This window comes from Microplitis demolitor, chromosome 5, assembly GCF_026212275.2.
Source record: "Microplitis demolitor isolate Queensland-Clemson2020A chromosome 5, iyMicDemo2.1a, whole genome shotgun sequence".
NCBI classification, from domain to species: Eukaryota; Metazoa; Arthropoda; class Insecta; order Hymenoptera; family Braconidae; genus Microplitis; species Microplitis demolitor.
In genome coordinates, this window is record NC_068549.1 from 3,663,657 (window position 1) to 3,685,603 (window position 21,947).

The window sequence follows — 21,947 nt, forward strand, 5'->3', positions numbered from 1 at the left end:
GACACCATTGGTCTTAAATTAACTTTCTGACTGACTGCTACTGAAACTTTAAATTTCGATGCAGGTAATCATGAAAAATATTGTGTGTAACTCAGTATAGATCACGATTTCAAACTGGTAATGTCAGCCAACTTCGCACTGGTCTAAAATCGTTTTGTTTCATCCCTTGTCACATAATAAACTATTTTTGCATAAAGAGAAAATTAAATTTATTAGATAATTAGTAAATAATTAATAGTTATAAGTTATTAATTTGTTGACGTAAAATAAACTACGATATTTGAATTTATGGAGATGAAAAAAATTCATAAATTCTAATAAAAATAAATTTGAGTTAAAATTATTGACATTTTTAAAAATTTAAAAATAGTTTAAATGTATAAGTCATTAAGTTAAATAATTTTATTTATTTAAAAAAACACTTAATAAAGAGGGCGTTCAAATATATACACATTATATATATATATATAGGTATATTATATACCATATGTTTGCAGAATATGATGTAATGTAAGCAAAAGTTTTTAAATAATTAATAAAAATATTTAATCAATATTTAGACGATTTTTATAAATCACAAGAAGTACAATAAGAAACAGAGGTATTTACTTTTAATTACTATCGTTGATTATTAATTAGTAAACTTTTTTTACGTTTAAGAAAAATAAAATGAAAGTTTCTCTAACCTATTTAACATTGAAATATTATTTTTATACAGCTATAAATATAATAAAATATAGATATTGGTAACGATAAAACTTTGTCAAAATAATTAATAAATTTAATTAATTGATAGTTACTAAGATATTTTTATTAAAATAAATAATTTTTAAAATTGTAATAGGATAGATCTTATCACTGATACGCGTGGGAATGGCTGATAAGGTACTAAAAATTTTGAAAGATTTCAGTGTATATTTTTGACCTTTTTTTTAGTTTTTCATCATTGCTACATTTATTAATTTCATTATAATTCTAGCATGATTTAACAGATCATTACTTTTTAAATTTTATTTATTTATTATATAAACTTTCAATTTATATTTTCTTCTATCTTACAGCTATAATTTATGTTATTATTTTTTTTTCTAGATTAAAAAAATAACACTGGGCAGACATTATTTTATTTTGTTGATTTTTAAAAATTACGTAGTCATTTTTTTGTTTTTTAACACTGAAGTTATCGTAAAATTAATGAAGATTTAAAAATTATCAGCAATTAAAATTTAAAAAAATAAAATGTTACTTTCCATTAATATTTCAATTTTACGACGTAAAATATTCTTAAAAGTAAAGTTAACACTTTTTTAAAATTTTAATTAAAAGTAAATTACTTTGCAAGCGTCATTCAAATTTAAATTTAACTAATTTTTTATGTTTAAAATTTTTTTACTTGTTATTTTTTAAATTTTCGCTTATGGAAATAAATTATGTCACCGCAGGAAATTTATTTTTCGGAAAATTAAAAACAGAAAAATAGTACAGATGTTAATAGACATATGTCTCTCATTAAATAACATATTTATATATAATTCGCTTTGTAATAATGACATGTCATACATTAATAATAATAATAACCTTCAGTGGTTTTAATAAATCATTATATGACTCGTTAATACAAATCACTACATTAATTTAAATATAAACAGCTTGTGTGTTAATAATTAATAATTTAATAGCAAGTTGGACTGAATTATATATCAATTTTTTTTATACATTTTAGTCATATGTAATATTTTTTTATTATTAAAATATTAATTAATTACCAATAACGGGTTAAAATTATTCCATAATTATTATCAACAAAATCTGGAGAATCATTTAAATTTTAACTGTTAATTTTATTAAAAGAGTTTAATTGCGTCATATTATTGTAAAATAAAAAAAAATTTTTTTTCCTACTTATAATTAAATATTTAAATTATTTAAATATTAATGTTATAATTTTCATATCTATATTTCATATCTTATTACTCACAAGCAGTTAATTTATTAATTAATTTTTTTGCCATACAAAATTAAGAACTGACTCATAAACTACCAGTTCTACACAAAAAATTCCTCTTTTCTGTGTAATTATTAATTATTAATTAGCAACTTTGGCTTTTTTTTTTTTTTTAATTAAAGCAAATGTTATTTTGTTTAGTTGTGAAATCATTTAATATTATCTGAAATGTGTAATTTTTTTTGTACTGTGTTATTTTTATATATTTATTAATCGATTGTCAATAATAATAATAATTTTTTTTTTAGTTAATTGATGATAAAAAACCCAAACTTACACGTTCACGTGCACGTCATTTACGTCGTAAACGTTTAATAATAGCGCGTAAAGAAGCTGAAAAAAAAACAACTAATATTGAATATACTAATATTAATTCAATAAACAATAATTTAAATTTATTGTTATCTTCGGCGACAACAATTGAATCAGTAGAAAATAATCCAACTCTAATAACGGATAACAATTTAACAAAATCAAAAGCACGTCGTCTGCGAAAAAAACATAAAAAAGTTGATAACAGCAACGAAGTAATAGAAAATAAAAAAAATTTAGAATTAATCAATAACGATATTGATAAAATAAATTATAACAATATTTTGATAATAAATTCAAATAGTGATAATAAAAGTATTAATGATTCATTATTATTGTCAAGTGAAAATGATAAAGTTGACAAAGTTTCACTGATGAATGTAGAAATTAATGAGGACAAAAGTATAAGTAATGAAATAGTTGACACAAATATTTATGACAGTAACAATAAAAAAATAATTAAAATGAATAGCGATTCGAGTAAAACGCGTGAACAGATAAAAGCTGAACGCGAAGCTAAAAAATTAGCTAAAGCTGCTTCTAAAAATAAAAAAAATAAAGTTCTTACTGATAATACTTGCGTTAAAGTTTTAAATGATAATAAACTTGAAATGGTGAAAGATGTTACAAAATTAACACTTATTGATCAGGATCAATTAACTACAGACACTACTGACTTTTGTCATTCGTCTAAAGAAATATTACCGACAATTCTTTCTGAGTATATTCGTAAATTAACTATTGATGATGAAGATTTAAACGCGAGTAAAGTGCTAGGGAAAAATGATTCTATTGAAATAAATTCTACAAGTAAATCTAAATTACGGGCTGAAAGACGCGCCAAGCAGGAAGCCCAGCGCGCTGCCAAAGAATTAGAGAAGAGTCAAAAGAAAAATGTCACGAAAAAAGATATTAGTAATAGTAATAAAAAAGTTGTCGCAAGTACTGGGGAAAATGTTGGAGGGATTAAAGAAGAAGAGGGTACGAAAAAAATAGTCAAGAAAATAGTCACTTCCAGTGGGGTGATAAATCATGAGATGAATTTATTTAAACACTTGTACCATGAACGTGAGCAGAGTCATGTTGACATGCCGGTGGTTAATTCACATTTGCATCCGGCGATTGTAAGACTTGGGGTGCAGTACAAAGACAAAGTTATTGTAGGCAGCAATGCTAGATGTGTTGCATTTCTATCCGCGCTTAAGCAACTGATTTATGATTACGAACGTCCGAGCCAAGCTGATTTCACACGTGGGTTGGAAAGTTGTTTTCAAGAGTCTATGGCTTATTTACACTATTGCAGACCTCTGGCTGTTTCGATGCAAAATGCTTTGAAGCATATCAAGTGGAAAATGACTTTACTACCGAGAACTACTCCCGATGATCAGGTAAAATTTGTTTTTTTGTAAATTGGAAAGTATTTATGAAATAAAAAAATTGTTGTTTATTGTTTTGATGCTTTAGGCAAAATGTCAGTTAGCGAATGCTATTGACACTTATATACAAGAACAAATATTATTGGCTGGTGAAGCCATTTCTATGACAATTCGTACAAAAATATCTAATGGCGATGTTATTTTAACTTATGGATAGTAAGTAATTATTATTAGTATTTTTAAAAATTAGTTGGGTGAAAAATGGTGCTGTCAACTGATCCCAGTTATTTTATACTACAAGTGATCCCACACATCTGATCTCATCGATATTCGGTTGGAAATGAAGGAGATGGTTTTGAAGATGACAATGAAATTTATGAAACTGATGAATTAGAAGACCAGTTGTCTGTTTGATTACTTGTCGGGGATTAGTTTGTGATGGAACCAAAAATAATCAATTCCCATATGTCTCTATGAACGACTTTCATAGTTGAGACAAATCATAGTTTGAATTAAATTTTAGTAATTTATAAAAATTTAAACTAGAAATTAAAACCGATCTAGTTTTTTTGGCAAAGTTCAAAACTTTAGATTTTCAAAAAATTTGAAATTTCTTTTACGGCACTAATGAGAAATTATAAATTATGATCCTAAAGTTAGCAGATAGTTAACAATTTTCGGTTTTTTTCAACGATCAATTATAAGAAAAGAAAAAACTAAAAATATGCACATGTAGAGGATTTAAAAATCTATAAGTGCAATTTTTCAAAATATTTTTTTTTTTTACAACTTATCATTTTAAATAAATTCAAAAAAAAATTTTGACATCGGCTAACTTCAGTACCATAATTAATTAATAAACAATTTTTAGCTCATCATTAATTCAGCGAATTTTATGCGACGCTTATGACGCCGGTCGTAAATTCCGCGTGATAATTGTTGACGGAAGACCATGGCTTGAAGGCAGAGAATTACTACGAAGACTCGCTAAACATGGCGTTGAATGTTCTTACATACTAATAAATGCTCTTAGTTTCATAATGCCTGGAGTAAGTACTGTCCAAAAATATTCATACATTACTCCCATAGATACACACACATGATTTGATAATTATGTTGATTTATTTGAAGGTAAATAAAGTATTTGTCGGAGCTCATGCAATATTAGCTAACGGAGCAGTGATGTCTCGTGCTGGCACAGCCCAAGTTGCTTTAATGGCTAAAGCATTTAACGTTCCTGTGTTAGTTGCTTGCGAAACCCACAAAAGCTGTGAACGTGTGCAAACAGACTCGATAGTATGCAATGAAATCGGTAACGCCGATGAATTGGACTTCAGTACTACCAGTGTGGCTAAAAAGTCACCACTGTCCAATTGGAAAGCTAAGAAAACATTGAATTTGTTAAATATCATGTACGATGTAACCCCTGCCGATCTTGTGACTGCTGTCGTTACGGAACTGGCCATTTTACCCTGTACAAGTGTCCCCGTTATTTTGCGAATTAAACCTTCCGAAATTTGAGCGTCGATTTATCGGTTTATCAACATAGAATTTAAAATAATTATTATTATAAATCATTACTCATTAATAATAATGGATGCAGCTTATTACAATTTATATAAATAAATGAGTATATTATATATTAAATGTATATGAGTTTATATTGACGTTTAATTGCTAATTATATATGATTAGAGTATAATTAATTGGTGGGATTTTCAATAAACGAATTTTTAAATCGCTTTTTTTTTATTATTCCGACAAATAATTTGATTTTTAGGGTGAAAAAAATTTTTTTAATTGATGGAAAAAAAATTAATTGTAATTTTCAATTAGTACATGATTAGGTAATTTTTTAATTGTTTATTTTTATTGTGTATTTTAAATTGTTTGATTACTTGTCATCCTTTTTACCTGAAGATTTCAACCGTAAAATTTTATTTTTGATATGTTTTTTCATAATTACTTTTTCTAACGAACTTAGACCCAATATTTTGCTTATTTTATCAACACATGACGCAATATCATTGTAGTTGCGAATACTATCTTTCTCGTAATTATTTATTACTTCAAATATTTTTTCAAATTTTTCTGGCTCCTCTTTTTTGTACTTTTTCAAATACTTATTACGTAATAATTCTTTTATGAATAATTTCTTACTGATTGCCATTATTAGAAAACTATTTTCTTTATTAAAAGCAAAGAAATTTGAATGAGTTTATTGCATTAAATTTTTTTCGAGTTTAAATCGATTTTTTTTCTTCTTAACTAATATAAGCATTAACTTTTGAAAGAAATTAATAATTCGAAATAAATTTATGGAGTTTTTCTCAACTAATATAAAGTGGAAATTTTAAAACGAATTAGTTATCGAGCTTTGTTAATTTTTTTTTCTTTCTAGCAACTTCTTCAATTTCATTTGTAGTAATTTTATCATCTTCAGTATCAGTATCCAAATTATCATCATCATCATTATTATCATCATCGCTATCAAGTAAGCATGAAAGTGACGAATTCATGAGTAATGAGGTCGCTAAACTGACGCTATTTATATACAACATGTACATAAGAATCACAATAATGAGTATAACAATAAAATCAACGCGTAAAAGGCACAAGCCGACCAGCGAAACCAAAACAAATAAAAGATTTTCGTTAACTCTATCATTAGATTTTTTAGACGCGGTCTTTTTGTCTGAATGAGACGGTATGAATGACAGCAATGACTTCATCATTTTTATTTATTTATTCAATTATTTATTAACGCAAGATAATTTATTTACTGCACGGTGCTTCCTTCTACTTTAAAAAATTAACCCTATCAATATGTTATTTAAAACTTTAAAGTCGAATTAAAAATGCCATTTTATTTAAATTGTCTATTATCTTTAGACGTTTATTTATAAATTATAACAATCATTATTTACATCATTACTCGCGTAATAGATCTTATGACTAATTGCATATTAATAGTAGTATACATTTTTAAGTTCTGTATAATAATTAATTATTCGTTTACTGAGGTAGAAATCTTGATCAGCACAAAGAACTATCTTATTTAATTACAAAAATATTGATGATTGTCTGGTATAAAAATAAAATTGAACCATAAATTTTACTGGTCATCAGCAATTACACCCAATTTTTTTCCCTGCTCATATTCCAGTCGATAGCAAACCATTCCTCCATACAACGGAAACTTGGACCTTAATTGTTCTTCATTCAAAACACCAACATCGTCACCAACAGTTTTCAAATCAGCAGCCAATTCTTGTTTACTTTTGTGCAGTACATCGTAGTAACTACAGCTGGTTCCTTCAATTTTACTATCTTTCATCAGTTCAATTTCTTTGCGACATTCGTTATAAAAATCATTGAACTCTTCATCTTCGACGAACTGCAAATTTTTCGGCTTGACATAAAAATCACCAGCCTTCAACTTGACAATATAATTTTTAATCTTCATCTTGAGAGCATTATTTTGACTACCAAAGCCAGCATTGATTAGCGTCAGATAACTTTCATCAATAAAATTGATACCAATGTCCAGCAGGAAATCAAAGATAAATTCTTTACGATGAGTACGTGAAAATTGTGACAATGTACCTACATTAGAAGGTGCATAAAGATCAGCACCAGCTTTCAACAAAATTTTAATACATTCTAAATTACCTTCATAGACAGCTGTATGTAGAGGAGTTCCCATATCTGTACTTATCGTCATGTCAGCTTTATTTTTAATCAACAACTCCAACATTTTTTTGTCGTCTCGTAAAACAGCTATCTGTATTGCTGTTTTTCCTCTGTAAACAATATTAATATCAGCTCCAAGATTAATCAAATGCTCAACGAGTTCATAATTGTTTGCAGAAACAGCTTGAAATAATGGTGGGCATATTTGTATGTCAGGATTTACCGCAGCGCCAGCATTCAGCAATATGTATACCAACTCCAAATAATTATTCTCTATTGCAATATTAATAGCTGGTTGACCATTTGGCGGACATATATTAATATCAGCTTTCTTCTCAATAAGTAATTCAACTATTTTCTTATTTTCTTTTTCAACGGCAATTTGTAATGGTGTTCTATTATCAGAAATATCGTTGATGTCTGCTCCATGTTTTATCAGATGTTCAACAATCTCATACTTATTTTGAGCAATTGCCCAGTTCAGTGGCTTAATACCGCTGGTTGATGGATTTATTTTAGCTCCTGCGTTCAATAAGATGTCAACTATTTCAATACTGCCGACAGTTATTGCCAAGTCAAGGACTGTTCCTGAGGGTGTTGACTTTTTGACAGCTGGCTGACCGAAAGCCAGAGGTAACCTGTTTTGCATTTCATAGAATTTTTTACCAAAAATGTAAAATTGCGGCCAATTATCGTAGTCTTCTTTGTAATTATATGATGCAGAATTTAAATCAGTGACTGAATTGATTAGTTTTTTAACTAACTCGGGATTGTTTGCACGGATTGCGAGATTTAATGCTGGCTCACAGGACTCTGTGGCGACATTGACGTCGACGTTATTTTGAAGAAGATAGTCAATAAATTCAAAGTCTTGTTCTTGGACGGCTAATTGTAATACTGATGGATCGGTTGAAGCCCCTGGATATTTTGCGTTAACTTCCATCTCTCCTTGCATTATTTTTTCACGGACTTGTTGGTAAGATAAAGCGGGTGATTCTGCTGCCATTTCTTTATTTCTTTAAATTCGATGTTGGTTTCTAAAACATTTAAATTTTTAATAAAAAGTTTTTTTTTTTTTTTTTTTTAATTAATTAATTTTTTTAGAACCTAATCGAATTATCGATACTAAAAAGACCAAGTGGATTTTATGCATTTATGATTTTAAAATATTTTTGATGATTTGTATATTTTTTAAATTATTAGAACATCTTGTACCAAGTTAACGTAAATTATTAACGTTAATCTTTTTAATATATTTATATGTAAAGATGAGCATAAAAAAATATTAAATATAGTTGACAAATTTTTAAAAAATATATAAACTTACCTTGTTAAGGTTTTTGAAATTTAATTTTTGTATAATAAACAAAAAATATGATTCAGACACGTGTACTGCTCGATTTAGAGTAGAGAGGTTCAAATTTTTGACTTAGTCAATGAAAAGTATATACATATATAGAAATGACACTGACAATAATAATAATAACAACAATAACAACGTAACTGACAAGTTTCAACAGGCAAAAGCAAGATTATACGCGTCTATTTTTTCCCACGTCGGCGCATAAAAGATGAAAGGATAATTTTTTTATGATGTCAAAAACTGTGGATGATTGAATTCAAAAATTTATTCAAGAATAACTAAAATATTAAATTAAGACAGGTAATATAAAGAAATGTCATTAATCTCTAAAAGTTAATTTGCGATATTCATTAGCAAATAGTGAATATTCACTAATTCAGTTTTGCAGTAGAAATTAAAAAAAAAAAAAAAAATTATAATCGTTCTGAATAATTTTGAAATAATTATGTGTACATTAAGTCTAATTTTGTGTTTTATTGAAAACTGATTTTTGATTTTAATTCTTATTAAGTTATCAATCTTTCTTGAAATACTTTTATACTGATTGCCGATATGAGAATCCTTTTTTATTCATTAAAAGCAAGTAAATTTGATTGACTTGATTGTACTAAATTTTTTACGAGTTTGAATCTATTTTTTTTTCTTCTTTTCTAATATAAGCATTAACTTTTGAAGAAATTAATGATTCTAAATAAATTTATTAAGTTTTTCTCGCCTGATATAAAGTGAAAATTTTAACATGAATTAGTCATCGAGCTTTGTTAATTTTTTTTTCTTTCTAGCAACTTCTTCAATTTCATTTGTAGTAATTTTATCATCTTCAGTATCAGTATTCAAATCATCATCATCATCATCATCATCATCATCATCGCCATCAAGTAAATATGAAAGTGACGAATTCATGAGCAATGAACTCGCTAAACTGACGCTGTTTATATACAACATGTACATAAGAATCACAATAATGAGTATAACAACAAAACTAATGCGTAAAAGGCACAAGCCGATCAGTGAAACCAAAACAAATAAAAGATTTTCGTTAACTTTATCATTAGATTTTTTAGACGCGGTCTTTTTGTCTGAATGAGACGGTATGAATGACAGCAATGACTTCATCATTTTTATTTATTTATTCAATTATTTATTAACGTAAGTTAATTTATTTACTGCACGGTGCTTCCTTCTACTTTAAAAAATTAACCCTATCAATATGTTATTTAAAACTTTGAAGTCGAATTGAAAATGCCATTTTATTTAAATTGTCTATTATCTTTAGACGTTTATTTATAAATTATAACAATCATTATTTACATCATTACTCGCGTAATAGATCTTATGACTAATTGCATATTAATAGTAGTATACATTTTTAAGTTCTGTATAATAATTAATTATTCGTTTACTGAGGTAGAAATCTTGATCAGCACAAAGAACTATCTTATTTAATTACAAAAATATTGATGATTGTCTGGTTTAAAAATAAAATTGAACCATAAATTTTATTGGTCATCAGCAATTACACCCAATGTTTTTCCCTGCTCATATTCCAGTCGATAGCAAACCATTCCGTTATAGTCAATGAATTCGGAGTCTTGTTCTTGGACGGCTAATTGTAAAACTGATGGATCGGTTAAAGCTTCTGGATATTTTGCGTTAACTTCCATCTCTCCTTGCATTATTTTTTCACGGACTTGTTGGTAAGATAAAGCGGGTGATTCTGCTGCCATTTCTTTATTTTTTAATTCTCTGCTGGTTTTTGAAAAATTTTAATTTTAAATTTGTCATATAAACGTGTTCTTCTTGTTGTTAATTTTTTCAGTACCTACGCAAACTATTGATCCTAAAAATACCAAGTGGACTTCATACGTTCACGATTAGAAAATATTTTTGATGATTTGACAAACTTTTAAATACTGGACCATTTTGTAACAATTTCGTAAAGTAAAAAATTTGACCGCGTGCCAGTACTGCGATAATTATCATGAATATGACTGTAGTAGTAAAACTGGCGGGTAAATTTCAAATATATTTGTAATAAAATTTCAAAAAATTTTGTACATATATTTGAGTTATCAATTATCAGAGTGAAAAATTACTCAAATTAAAAATGAAATTCTATTTAAAGTTTGTAATTTCAAATTCAAAATTAAAATAAAATAAAAAATTAAATTGTATATAAATAATTACAGGGAATGATAATAACGATTGCGTCTTGTGTCACAGATGAGTAGTGAAGTCTAGTAAAATTTCGAGGAATTAAATGTAAACAATCAATAAAAAATTTAAATAAAAATAATAAATATATTGGGTAGTATTTACTCCAATTAAAAATGTTTTTGAAATTTAAATTGATTGACGGTCACTAAATAAAATAGTTATGTGTAATTTCAAGTGATATTTGTTAAATTTGTTTATTTAAATAAATAATAAGTATAATTATTTAAAAAAGAAATAAAAATGGCAACTGTTAAAGTTACTGAGCAAAAGGTTATACTGTGTGGGGAATATGGTGTCGGAAAAACGTCTATTTTTCGACGATTCGCAAACAATAGTTTTGTAACGAGTACTGACAGAAAATCTACACTTGGTCTTGATAATATTGACAAAGAATATATAGTTGATGATCGACGTATTCGAGTAAATTTTATTTATTTTTCAGTTTATTAATTAAATAATTCGTTAACATAATTTTTTAATGGTTTTAGTTGCAACTATGGGACACAGGAGGTATGGAAAGAGTCGCATCTGTGACGTCAAGTTATTATAAATTTGCAGAAGCTGCAATTCTAGTCTTTGCCCTTGATAATGCAACCTCATTTCATCTTCTATCGCAACACTTACTCGATATTGTTACTTATGCTGAAAACGCTAAGATATTTTTATGCGGCAATAAAAATGATATCGAAACTAATGATCCATTAGTTACTGATGCTGAGATGGAACAATTCTGGTTTGTTATAAATTTCATTACTCATATCTTTATTACATAGTTTTTAATTATGATATTCTATGCTCTACTTATTTATGGTCGTAAATATTTTTATTTTTTGAATGTATGGGTAATTAATTATGATACTGACGTCTTATAATTTTTGCTTTTCTTTTTTAAAATGATAAATTATGAAGAAAATAAATTTTTTTTAAATTGCACTTGTGGTTTTTTAAATTTTCTATATGTGCATATTTTTAGTTTTTTTTTGGCGGTCATTTTTCATAAATTTTTCAAGGATTCAAAACTGGCCCTAAAGTGTCCAAAAAATGAGTGAATGTAGCAGACGATTGTAAATTTTTTTAATTTTAGAATAAATGAATAAAATGTAAGTAGAGTAAAAATTAAAAAATTCATATTTAGATAGTTAAATCATCAGTGTGTCGATATTTAAAATTTTATTACTTTAATTAATTAATTTATTTATTTCAAATTTATAAATTGTCTAATGTCAAATAATAATGCTTCCTGACGTTAGCAGACAATTAACAATTTTTAGATTCTTTTTTCAACAAATCAATTACAAAAAAACGAAATCTAAAAATATGCACATGTAGAAAATTTAAAAAACTACAGGTGCAATTTTTTCAAATATTTTTTTTTTTATAAATTATAATTTTAACAAAAATCAAAACATTATAAGACGTCAAATAACTTTAGTATTATATAAAAGTTGATATTTTGAAAATTTTGAATGGTAAAAATTGGCTGATTTTACTGATACTTAAATTTAAATTATTTTTATAAAGAATAAGTACGTAAAATTTAATAAATATATATATGTATAAATATTTATATAAAATTTACTTGAAAATTATTTTATAAAAAGTTTACAAACATTTAAAATTTATTTAATCAATTTTCAAGTCTTATTATTATAAGTACTTATAATAAGTATAATATCAATGACAATTAAATTTGCAGTGAACAATGTCATAATTTAATATCAGCGACATATAAAACATCATGTAAAACTGGGGAAGGTATAAATGAGATGTTTGAAGACATAGCTCAACATTTAGTGGAAGCGAACAGATCGAAGATGGGTTTACATGAAATGGATGATCACTTTAAAATTTCATACATCGACGAAGCCAATGATCCGTCTTGCTTATGCTAGTTTTTACTAAACGAATTAATATTTTAACAGACGATTAGCAATTGACTTCATTTATTAACCCAGTGATAAATTTTTTACCAAGTGACAAATATGAAATTTCAACGAATGATTTTTTAAAAAATTTTTATTTACGAAAGCAGGGAATGGGTAACAATTTGTTTACAAATATACAATATATGTTCTAAAATATTTTTAAGAGATTTTAATCGAGATAATCCTTGGTGCAGGCTTTTATTTAATTATTTAATTTTGTAATTAAATAAAGAGCCATAATTTTAGTTGAATATTAAATTAATATTACAATTAACAGAATACTTAATGCTGCGTCCATTTAATTGTCGTTAAATCGATACCATCTTGGACCATTTCCCAAAGTGGGCTGTAAAAATAAGTTATTAATCATGCTGCTATTAATTATTAATATTTTTTAAATAATTAAATTAATAAATAAATAAACAGTAAATATTTTGTAATAAATTAACTTAAAATATAAAATACTTAAATTTTAATTACTATTTATATTAATTATTAAATACCTCATCTCTCGTAAACGTTTGACATGATAAATTGTATTATTAGCAGTGTAATCAATTTCTTCGAGTGTCGTAAATCTTCCGATACCAAATCTAATAATTTAAATAAATAAATTCATTATTTTGAATTAATTTTATTGCTTAAAGTGGGATCCGGGTTTTTAGAGTATGCGGGGCAGTTTGAACAGGTATTTTTTTTTCTGTCAGAATTTTTTTGACGTTTAATTTTTAGGAATTTAATAATAGAAAACTATTTAACAGCGGAATTTTTTTAACAACAAAATAAAATAATAAATTAAAAGTCAGTCTAATTACTGTAATATTTTTTACAAGCAAAGACGATCTTAAAAAAAAAATTTGTTTACTTTATTAGGATAATTAAAATTTTCAGTTGTCCGAATTATGTGAAAAATGTCGAGGGTTAAAAAAATAGTCGGCAACTTTAGCTAGAAGGGACTACTCCATTTTTAACCGATTTTTTTTTTATGAACTAAGCACAGCCTTTAATTAGTATAAAAAAATAATAGTCAGTGAGTTCTTTTGTACTGAGGACGGTAGCATGAGAAATAAAATAAAAATAAAAAATAAGAGTAATTATAACGAACCTGATACTCGAGTGCGCTAAATCTTCAGAAGCACCAATAGCTCTCAGGACATAACTAGGCTCTAAACTAGCACTCGTGCAAGCAGAACCGCTGCTCAGAGCAATATCTTTGAGTGCCATCAACAAAGACTCTCCTTCAACATACGCGAACGACAAATTAACACATCCTGGATACCAAGCAACTGGGTCGCCGTTTCGTATGACTTGCGGTAAATTTGCTGATATCTTTTCGATTAAATAATTCGCAAGATGGGTTATATGTTTCTTATCATACTGCAATTCAAATAATTATATATATTATTAATTATACATGATAAATTTTTTAAAAATCTTTTTTTACTGACATCCATTTCAAGTTTAGATAATTCACAAGCGGCACCAAGTCCAACGACCAGTGGTGTTGGTACAGTACCACTTCTCATTCCTCTTTCTTGTCCACCGCCACTTTGAATAGGCTCAACGCGTACTCTAGGTCTTCTTCTTACGTACAACGCACCGACACCCTTCGGTCCATATATTTTGTGACCGCTCATAGACATCAAGTCAACATTCATAGCCTGTACATCTATTGGAATTTTTCCTACCGCTTGCGCTGCGTCAGTATGAAAAAATACTTTTTTTTGTCTACAAAAAATTTACCCATTAAATTTACTAGCAAAGAAGTTAATTATTAATAATAAATTTAATTGGCATTTAAAATTACCGACAAATTTTACCGATTTCTTCGATAGGTTGTCGTACACCGATTTCATTATTTACGGTCATTACTGACACCAGAGATGTATCAGGTCTTATTGATGACTCTAATTGCTCAAGATTAATTAGACCATTTGAATTAACGGGTAAATATGTTACGTCAAATCCTTCTACTTGAAGTGCTCTGCATGAGTCTAATACACACTTGTGTTCCTAAATAAATAAATAAGTTTATGTTTGAAATATATAATAAATATAAAGTAATTTAAATATATTTACTGTTTGAGTTGTCACAATATGTTTCTTCTTTTCTTTGTAAAATCTGGCTACACCTTTAACAGAAATGTTGTTGCATTCAGTAGCACCGGATGTAAATATTATTTCTTTTTTGTCTGCGTTTATTAAATCGGCAACTTGCTGTTATTATTATTAAGAAAATTTAGTATATTAGTAATTTATATGTTTGTAAAATTAATAAGTGGTAATATATATATATATATATATAATTACTTGGCGAGCATGTTCGACAGCTGCTTCAGACTCCCAACCGTACATATGTGTCCGGGAATGGGGATTTCCGTGATAAGACGTCAAATAAGGCATCATTTTATCCAACACTCTAGGATCCTTAATAAATATATCAATTTGAATTATTTATAATTAAAATAAATTTTCTGTAATAAATTTTAGGTCATCTAAAATATAAATTACTTTTATTTAACGCGTAATGACAGGTAATTTTAAATATTTAGAAAGTAATTGAAATCTATAAGAATTATTTGAGTTGAGAAAAAATATCTACGGTTTTTAAAAAAATATAGGGTAGAAAAACTATTTGATACTTTATTTTAATTAATGAAAAGGTATAAAGTAAAAATATAAATAATTAATCGCAACGCGTACCTGGATATCTTATAAATTAAAATTTAAAATGACTCAATAGAAGTATAAATAAATGAATCTATATAAAAATTATTTAATATTTAACATTTTGATGCGCAATATATTAAATAAAAATATGTTGATGATTAGTGATTGAAAATTAAATAAATAAATAATACCATAGGTGTTGTTGCTTGAGCATCAAGATACAGAGATCGTCCTTCTGAAGGACCTCTTTTATATTCATCAGTAATTGGAGCTGGAAATAAATAATTTATTAATGTGAACTTTAATGAATAAATAATGATATGGATTATTGAATAAATAAATAATTACATTCATATTCGGTGATATCAGACCGCTGTCGCACTGTACGTAATATTGGGCAACATTCTTTGACACGTTGAAAAGTTGTTACCAATGTCCTTGATGGACGTAACATCATTTATTTATTTAGTAATTATATTAATTATTAAAGATTAATATAAATAATTTTTAATGTGCCGCAAAGCACTTGAACACTTATACTTGTCTAACTTTAACCTCTTGTTCTTACTCTATTTTTCACACTTTTCACAGCACAAATTACACATGAGTTATTCGTCACTTTTCCGTTATCATCTGTTCTGTGTAACTCTTCGAGTTCACTTTTATTAAACAAGATGGCGGCACGCGTTCAAATTAAATTTTCAAATCATTTTTATTCAAAAATAAATTCAAAAAAAATTATAGTAATTTGATATTAAATAATAATTTAAAAAATAAAAGTCCAAAGTAATTTAATACATTAATTAATTATTTTGTTACAATAATTAGGCTTAATTTAATTATTTTTGATTTTTTTTTGTTAATCAGTATCAATTTTTAATTTATAATAACAATTAGTAGTATTGTCGTCTGTTTCACGGGCGCGAAATTTAAAAGAAAATTTGAATTTTTGATTTACAATTTACTGATTTACTGTAAAAAATTAGGAGTGATTACGGATTTCATTTCAATTTGAATTCACGTCATCACTTGGAGTCCTGGAGTTTAAAAAAATTCCTCTGCATACGGAGTAAATAAGAAGTTTTTTTTTTCTGCGGAATGAACTGGATTTTATTTAAATTCACTTTGATTTTGAGTTTGAATATTAAAATAAACTCTTTTTCGAAGGGAATTTTACTACGAACTGGAAATTCAATATTAAATTTCCCTTCGGAGTGAATTTCACTCAAATAGTCATCCGCTCCAGATTTACTCTGCATTAACTCCGCTAATTTTTTACAATGTAGACGTTTAAAAAATAAAAAGAAAGAAAAAAGATCATCCAACGAGACAGTGAGTTATAACAAAGACTAAAAGTATCTTAAAATGACAAGAATATACGTGAACAGCATATTATATAGAGAATGGAATCAGAAAACAAAATCTCTGGTGAAAACCAGTAGCGAACATTGTCAGTGCAGCACTTATTGCGAGATGAAGATCTTGAATAACGGTCGTCATAAAAATTCCCACGACGCTTATTTTTTAAGTTTTGTTCTTTAAAAAAGTAACTTTGTACCGATAAGTGAAATTGCGGGAAAAGAATCCGGAAGTTTGCCGGATGAATCAAATAATTTTATCGATTTTTATTTCATTCGATTATTGTTGTACGCAGTGTACTCAAGTCTAGTTTACTATTAGACAACAGTATCTAATCAAATACAGTTTTTTTTGTATGAATATTTATACGAATGTAGATTGAGACAAAGGTATAGTTTAAAATGGCATAAGGAAATGGAACAGCCTTTGTTCAATTGTTTACAGAAATTTTTTTTTATAAATTTTTAATCATTATACAGAAAAAAAGGATTTCTTGGCGCAAAAAATTTTTACTTGACCCAAGAAATTTTTTGTATTGTAAGGTGAAAACAAAAATTTTCTTGGAGTAAGAAAAAATTTTGTCTTCAATTCATAATACAAAATATTTCTTGCGCCAAGAAATTCTTTTTTTCTGTATATTAAATTAATCAATTTGAAGTATTTTTTCAGTATTTTATTTTTCCAATTATTCAAAATTTAATAGTTAAATTATTTTTAAAATTGAGAGCAATTTTTAAGTCAAAAAGTCTTTCGAATATCGCGAAGACCAAATTAATCGATTCATTTTATTGAAAATAATCTTGAGCAAGAATTTGAAAAATTGTTTGCTTATTTTGGCAAAAAGTCACTTATATATTTTGACAATAAAGAATAACTTTTCTTTGATAATTTCGTTTTAAACCGCAAGAAAATTTTTCAAAAAATCGATACATAGTTGATAAAATTTTGAAAATACTTCGGACTAATATTTCACGAAATATTTGGTCTAAAATTTTGGATAAAATTAAAACAAAAAAATTCAAAGTCTTGATTTTTTTCGACAAAATTCACTTGGCTCAAAAATTGATATAAATGAATGAGTCTCAAAAAATTTTACCCAGTTTAAATTATTCTTTAAATTCAATAAAAGAAAAAAATTTTTCAAAAAACTGATTTTTATCCGAACCAAAAAAAAATTTATTCATAGCAAAATAAGCTATTGTTCTTATTAATATTATCGTTAAAAGAAAGTAAAAGACCCTATTCAAATCATCAAGTTCCCATGATTTTCTTGCCCAACCTCTTAAGTGATTCACCTTCCCCTAAATTTATTAACTTCACTTAATTTATCACTCTCCCAATCGCAAAAAAAAAATCACAATAAAATATTCAAATAAAAACAATTATTTACGCCATAAAGAGGAGATTAAATCGTTGTTTAATTATCAAAACTCCCAATGAACATAAAAAAAATGTATTGCTGGAAAGTAAGAATAATAATGGAAACAAAGAAGTATATTTATAAAATTAACCTTGACCATTGCATTCTATAATAATTATTGTCTATAAAAGATGAATTAACTTAGGTATAGTTTTAAAGAACGAAAGCCTCTCGAAAGATATTATACGGTTGTTGAACGCGGGAATGATGAACAATAACAAAACACGTCAGGCGTTTGGTGTAGCACACATGATATGCATGATGCTATTACTACATCAGGTGGTCCTGCATGAGTAACTCGTAAATTCTATGAGCAGAACGTACAGGTGAAGATGAGCAAAGAAAAGAATATATAAGTTTAACAAAAAACATAAATATAAATATATATGTAAAGTACATGGGTACTAAATGTTGTGTATTATATGGTATGTACATATATTCACATAAAAGGCCTTGATGAAGTTTCACTTTCGACACATCCTGAAACCGAGTAACGCTACCATCTGAGAGCTTTGAGAGCAAGTGAGAAAGAATCTTCTGCAGCCTTCACCCACATGCTCGTCCTTCTCAGGCACTAGGCACTAGGTACTACTGCAGGATTATATATGTGGATATATATTATCTTCCTTTACTTAACAACTATCGCACATCTTATTCATCATCAACGTTGACGTTTAACTTTTTATCCAATTTAAACATCTTAAAACATCTAGACAGACAAACTCTTTCCGCACTCTCGAAACTATAGAGTACTTGCAAGTGTTAGCCTCTGTTATGTTCATGTTTTTACTTAAAGCTATCTTTTGTACTATTTCATATCCTTGGCCTCGGATTTTAACTGATGTAAAGTAACATGGCCGAATGACACTTACATTCACTGCCCATCAAGTCACCAAGGACTCTTATGATATTAATTACCAAATTTTGGATTTTATTTGTTTAATGTAAGACATATTTTGTACTTTTACTTAAATTTACTTTAATTGTGTGAATGTGAATTTTATGGGGAGCTATAGTAGGTGTTCTTGAGGTCATTTTTTTACGATTCAAATTTTGAGGCTTAACAAAGCATTAAAAAGTATTTTATATGAGGATAAACACAATTTATTATAATTAAATAGTTAATTTTGAATGATACTAAAGTGAGCTTACGTCTATTAGTTTTTGGATGGTTTTAAAAATGATAATTTATAAAAAGAAAAATTTTTTGAAAAATTGCACCTATAGCTTTTTTAATTTTCTACATGTGCATTTTTTTATTTTTTATTTTTTTGTAATTCATTTGTTGAAAAAAAAATCCAAAAATTTTTAATTGTCTGTTAACTTCTGGATCATAGTTAGCTGACGTCTAATAATTTTTGGATAGTTTTAAAAATAATAATTTATAAAAAAAAATTTTTTTGAAAAATTGCACATATAGCTTTTTTGATTTTCTACATGCGCATATTTTTATTTTTTTTTTTTTTTTTTAATTAATATTGAAAAAAAATCCGGAAATTCTTAATTATCTACTAACTTCAAGATCATAATTTTGACAGCATCTTTGTGAATTAAAATCATATAAAAATAAAAAAAAAATAGCTGATAAAAATATTCCATCAATGTGAGTTTTTTTTGACATTTTGTTTCTTTAAAATGAAAAACTGTAATATTATTTTGTTGCATATTATTTTTTAAAAAAAAAAGTAATGACAATAATTGGTAACAGTACTTTAAAATTTGTTCGTACATTATTTTCAGTAATTTGACTCTTATAACTGCAGTATTTAAAAAAATACGGTAACTAAAAATGACAATTTTCTTCGACATGCTGTACAAGTTTATTAACTATGCAGTAATATTCTAAATTGACTTCATGAATATTCAATTAAAACTATAACACACTTAGTAAAATAAATATCATAATAAATCATCCTGCCATTCAAGTATATCATATTTATTAACGGTTGATAAATTATATTAACCATAAAAAAGTGCTCCATATACCAAGATTGTAACTCCCATATCTCAGGTAGATTTAAAATTTATTAATTAATATTAATAGAAAAATTAATAAAGCATAAAAAAATAAATATATTTTGTTCACTAATCACTAGCTAACTTACATTAATTCACTTTTGCGATAATGAAAATAACGGACAAAGATCTGAGACCGTGACTATTCATTTAAATTAAATTTCTTCCTCTACTCTACACTACATTGAGACAAAATTGTCCCACGGCCTTAACATCAAAGCATCAAGCTTATCGTGTTCCTCATCATCATCATCATCATCATCATCATCACTACTACCATCATCAACGTCACCTTACACTCTTTAAACTTATTTTCTCCAATGAGCCATCCTGAAATTTACACGCTCCATTCACACTAAAATTCTCATTAACTGATATAATTCTTACTTAAACAGTTAGCAAATAGATGAAACCAATTAAATAATTATTTGAGAATAGAAAAAGAAAAAAAAAATTATAATAAAAATTTTAAAAATAAATAACGAATAATAAACATTATGTGTGCGTTCAGTCAAGTGGACTGTATATAATATTTGAAACGCTTCTATGACCTTTATGAATCATTCGACGACCGTTAGATTTGAATAATGCATCAATAATATGCAGGAAGTAAACAATAAAAATATCGTTCAATTGCAATGTCTATGTCTTTATTACATATGGAGTTTTGTTTAACTATTTTTCATATTCATATTTAATATTTACTTAGTATAATTATTATTATTATTGTACTATAAAAAAACGGGGTAAGTCCAGGTATAGGTGTTGAAATTTTCGGTGGTAAATTTCAACACCGGCGGTGTTAAAATAACACCGCTAGTGTAAATATCATTAACTGGTGTTTGAATATTTATCATACTGAAGTTAGCCGACGTCCAATAATTTTTGGATTTTTTTTTGACAATAAATTATAAAAAAAAAAAGATTTGAAAAAATTTCGCGTATAGTTTATTAAATTTTCTACATGTGGATATTTTTATTTTCATTTTTTTTTTATATTTAACACCGGTATTTTAATACCGCCTACACTTGTGTTATTTCATTTTTACATCGCTCTTTTTACAGTGTAGCACTTTTTTATTTTTTATTCTCAATTTACTTAAGGTAATGTACTTTACACTAATTGCATTTCAATACTGTAAATTGACTTATTCCCATAGTGAATTACATTAGAGTTGCTTGTCATTTAACATTTAATCGGCTAACAAATAAAAGTGAAAAAAAAATAGTGAAATTCCTGATGTCTAAAAAATTTTAATGACTGGAGTACTTGAGATTGCATCGTACGAAATGAAATGTAAAATGTAGAATTAATGAAAAATGTATATAAGGCTTAGGGTGAGCATAGAAAGTATCATTTTAAAAAGTAGCCTCAGGCCAGGCGTCGACCGTGAACTTAAAGTTAAAGTTTAAAAAAAAGTATTAAAAGAAGATGAATATATACTAGTTACTATTAGAGACTAGTACGAGTATGTCCATCTTTATTTAAAAGTTTAAAAAGCGAGTAGTTGTAGTTGTATACAAGTAGCTATGTAACGAAAGAACCTCGTGCATAATGCAAGTTTATGCACAATAGATATGCACAAGGCCG

At 26.8% G+C, this 21,947-nt stretch overlaps 5 protein-coding genes across 6 annotated transcripts; 2 read left to right on the forward strand and 3 right to left on the reverse strand.

Moving 5' to 3' along the window:
• The first annotated feature begins 468 nt into the window (after nt 1-468).
• LOC103574350 (translation initiation factor eIF-2B subunit delta) lies at nt 469-5,435 on the forward strand. Its single transcript, XM_008553781.2, has 6 exons — nt 469-601; nt 845-885; nt 2,254-3,705; nt 3,782-3,909; nt 4,565-4,742; nt 4,825-5,435. Exons 2-6 carry the CDS (start codon nt 874-876, stop codon nt 5,212-5,214), a joined length of 2,160 nt encoding a protein of 719 aa, XP_008552003.1. The 5' UTR covers nt 469-601; nt 845-873; the 3' UTR covers nt 5,215-5,435.
• A 117-nt stretch (nt 5,436-5,552) lies between these two features.
• LOC106693161 (uncharacterized) lies at nt 5,553-5,886 on the reverse strand. The gene has a single exon (NM_001414863.1). The coding sequence runs from the start codon at nt 5,861-5,863 to the stop codon at nt 5,588-5,590; it is 276 nt and encodes a 91-aa protein (NP_001401792.1). The 5' UTR covers nt 5,864-5,886; the 3' UTR covers nt 5,553-5,587.
• On the reverse strand, nt 5,876-9,049 carry LOC103574349 (kinase D-interacting substrate of 220 kDa B). 2 transcript variants are annotated; one of them, XM_008553780.2, is made up of 3 exons: nt 8,714-9,049; nt 7,366-8,423; nt 5,876-7,299 (listed from the first exon to the last, which is right to left on the reverse strand). In XM_008553780.2, exons 2-3 carry the CDS (start codon nt 8,390-8,392, stop codon nt 6,809-6,811), a joined length of 1,518 nt encoding a protein of 505 aa, XP_008552002.1. In that variant the 5' UTR covers nt 8,393-8,423; nt 8,714-9,049; the 3' UTR covers nt 5,876-6,808. The 2 variants fall into 2 exon arrangements, with proteins under 2 accessions (XP_008552002.1, XP_008552001.1); XM_008553779.2 differs by having other exon boundaries at nt 5,876-8,423; nt 8,714-9,047.
• A 1,919-nt stretch (nt 9,050-10,968) lies between these two features.
• LOC103574348 (uncharacterized) lies at nt 10,969-12,867 on the forward strand. Its single transcript, XM_008553777.3, has 3 exons — nt 10,969-11,386; nt 11,455-11,699; nt 12,663-12,867. Exons 1-3 carry the CDS (start codon nt 11,207-11,209, stop codon nt 12,856-12,858), a joined length of 621 nt encoding a protein of 206 aa, XP_008551999.1. The 5' UTR covers nt 10,969-11,206; the 3' UTR covers nt 12,859-12,867.
• A 97-nt stretch (nt 12,868-12,964) lies between these two features.
• Nucleotides 12,965-16,189, reverse strand: LOC103574347 (cysteine desulfurase). Its single transcript, XM_053739354.1, has 9 exons — nt 15,910-16,189; nt 15,753-15,832; nt 15,202-15,318; nt 14,971-15,108; nt 14,699-14,904; nt 14,340-14,619; nt 13,997-14,268; nt 13,395-13,484; nt 12,965-13,237 (listed from the first exon to the last, which is right to left on the reverse strand). The coding sequence occupies exons 1-9, from the start codon at nt 16,016-16,018 to the stop codon at nt 13,174-13,176; spliced, it is 1,356 nt and encodes a 451-aa protein (XP_053595329.1). The 5' UTR covers nt 16,019-16,189; the 3' UTR covers nt 12,965-13,173.
• Between the last annotated feature and the right edge of the window lie 5,758 nt (nt 16,190-21,947).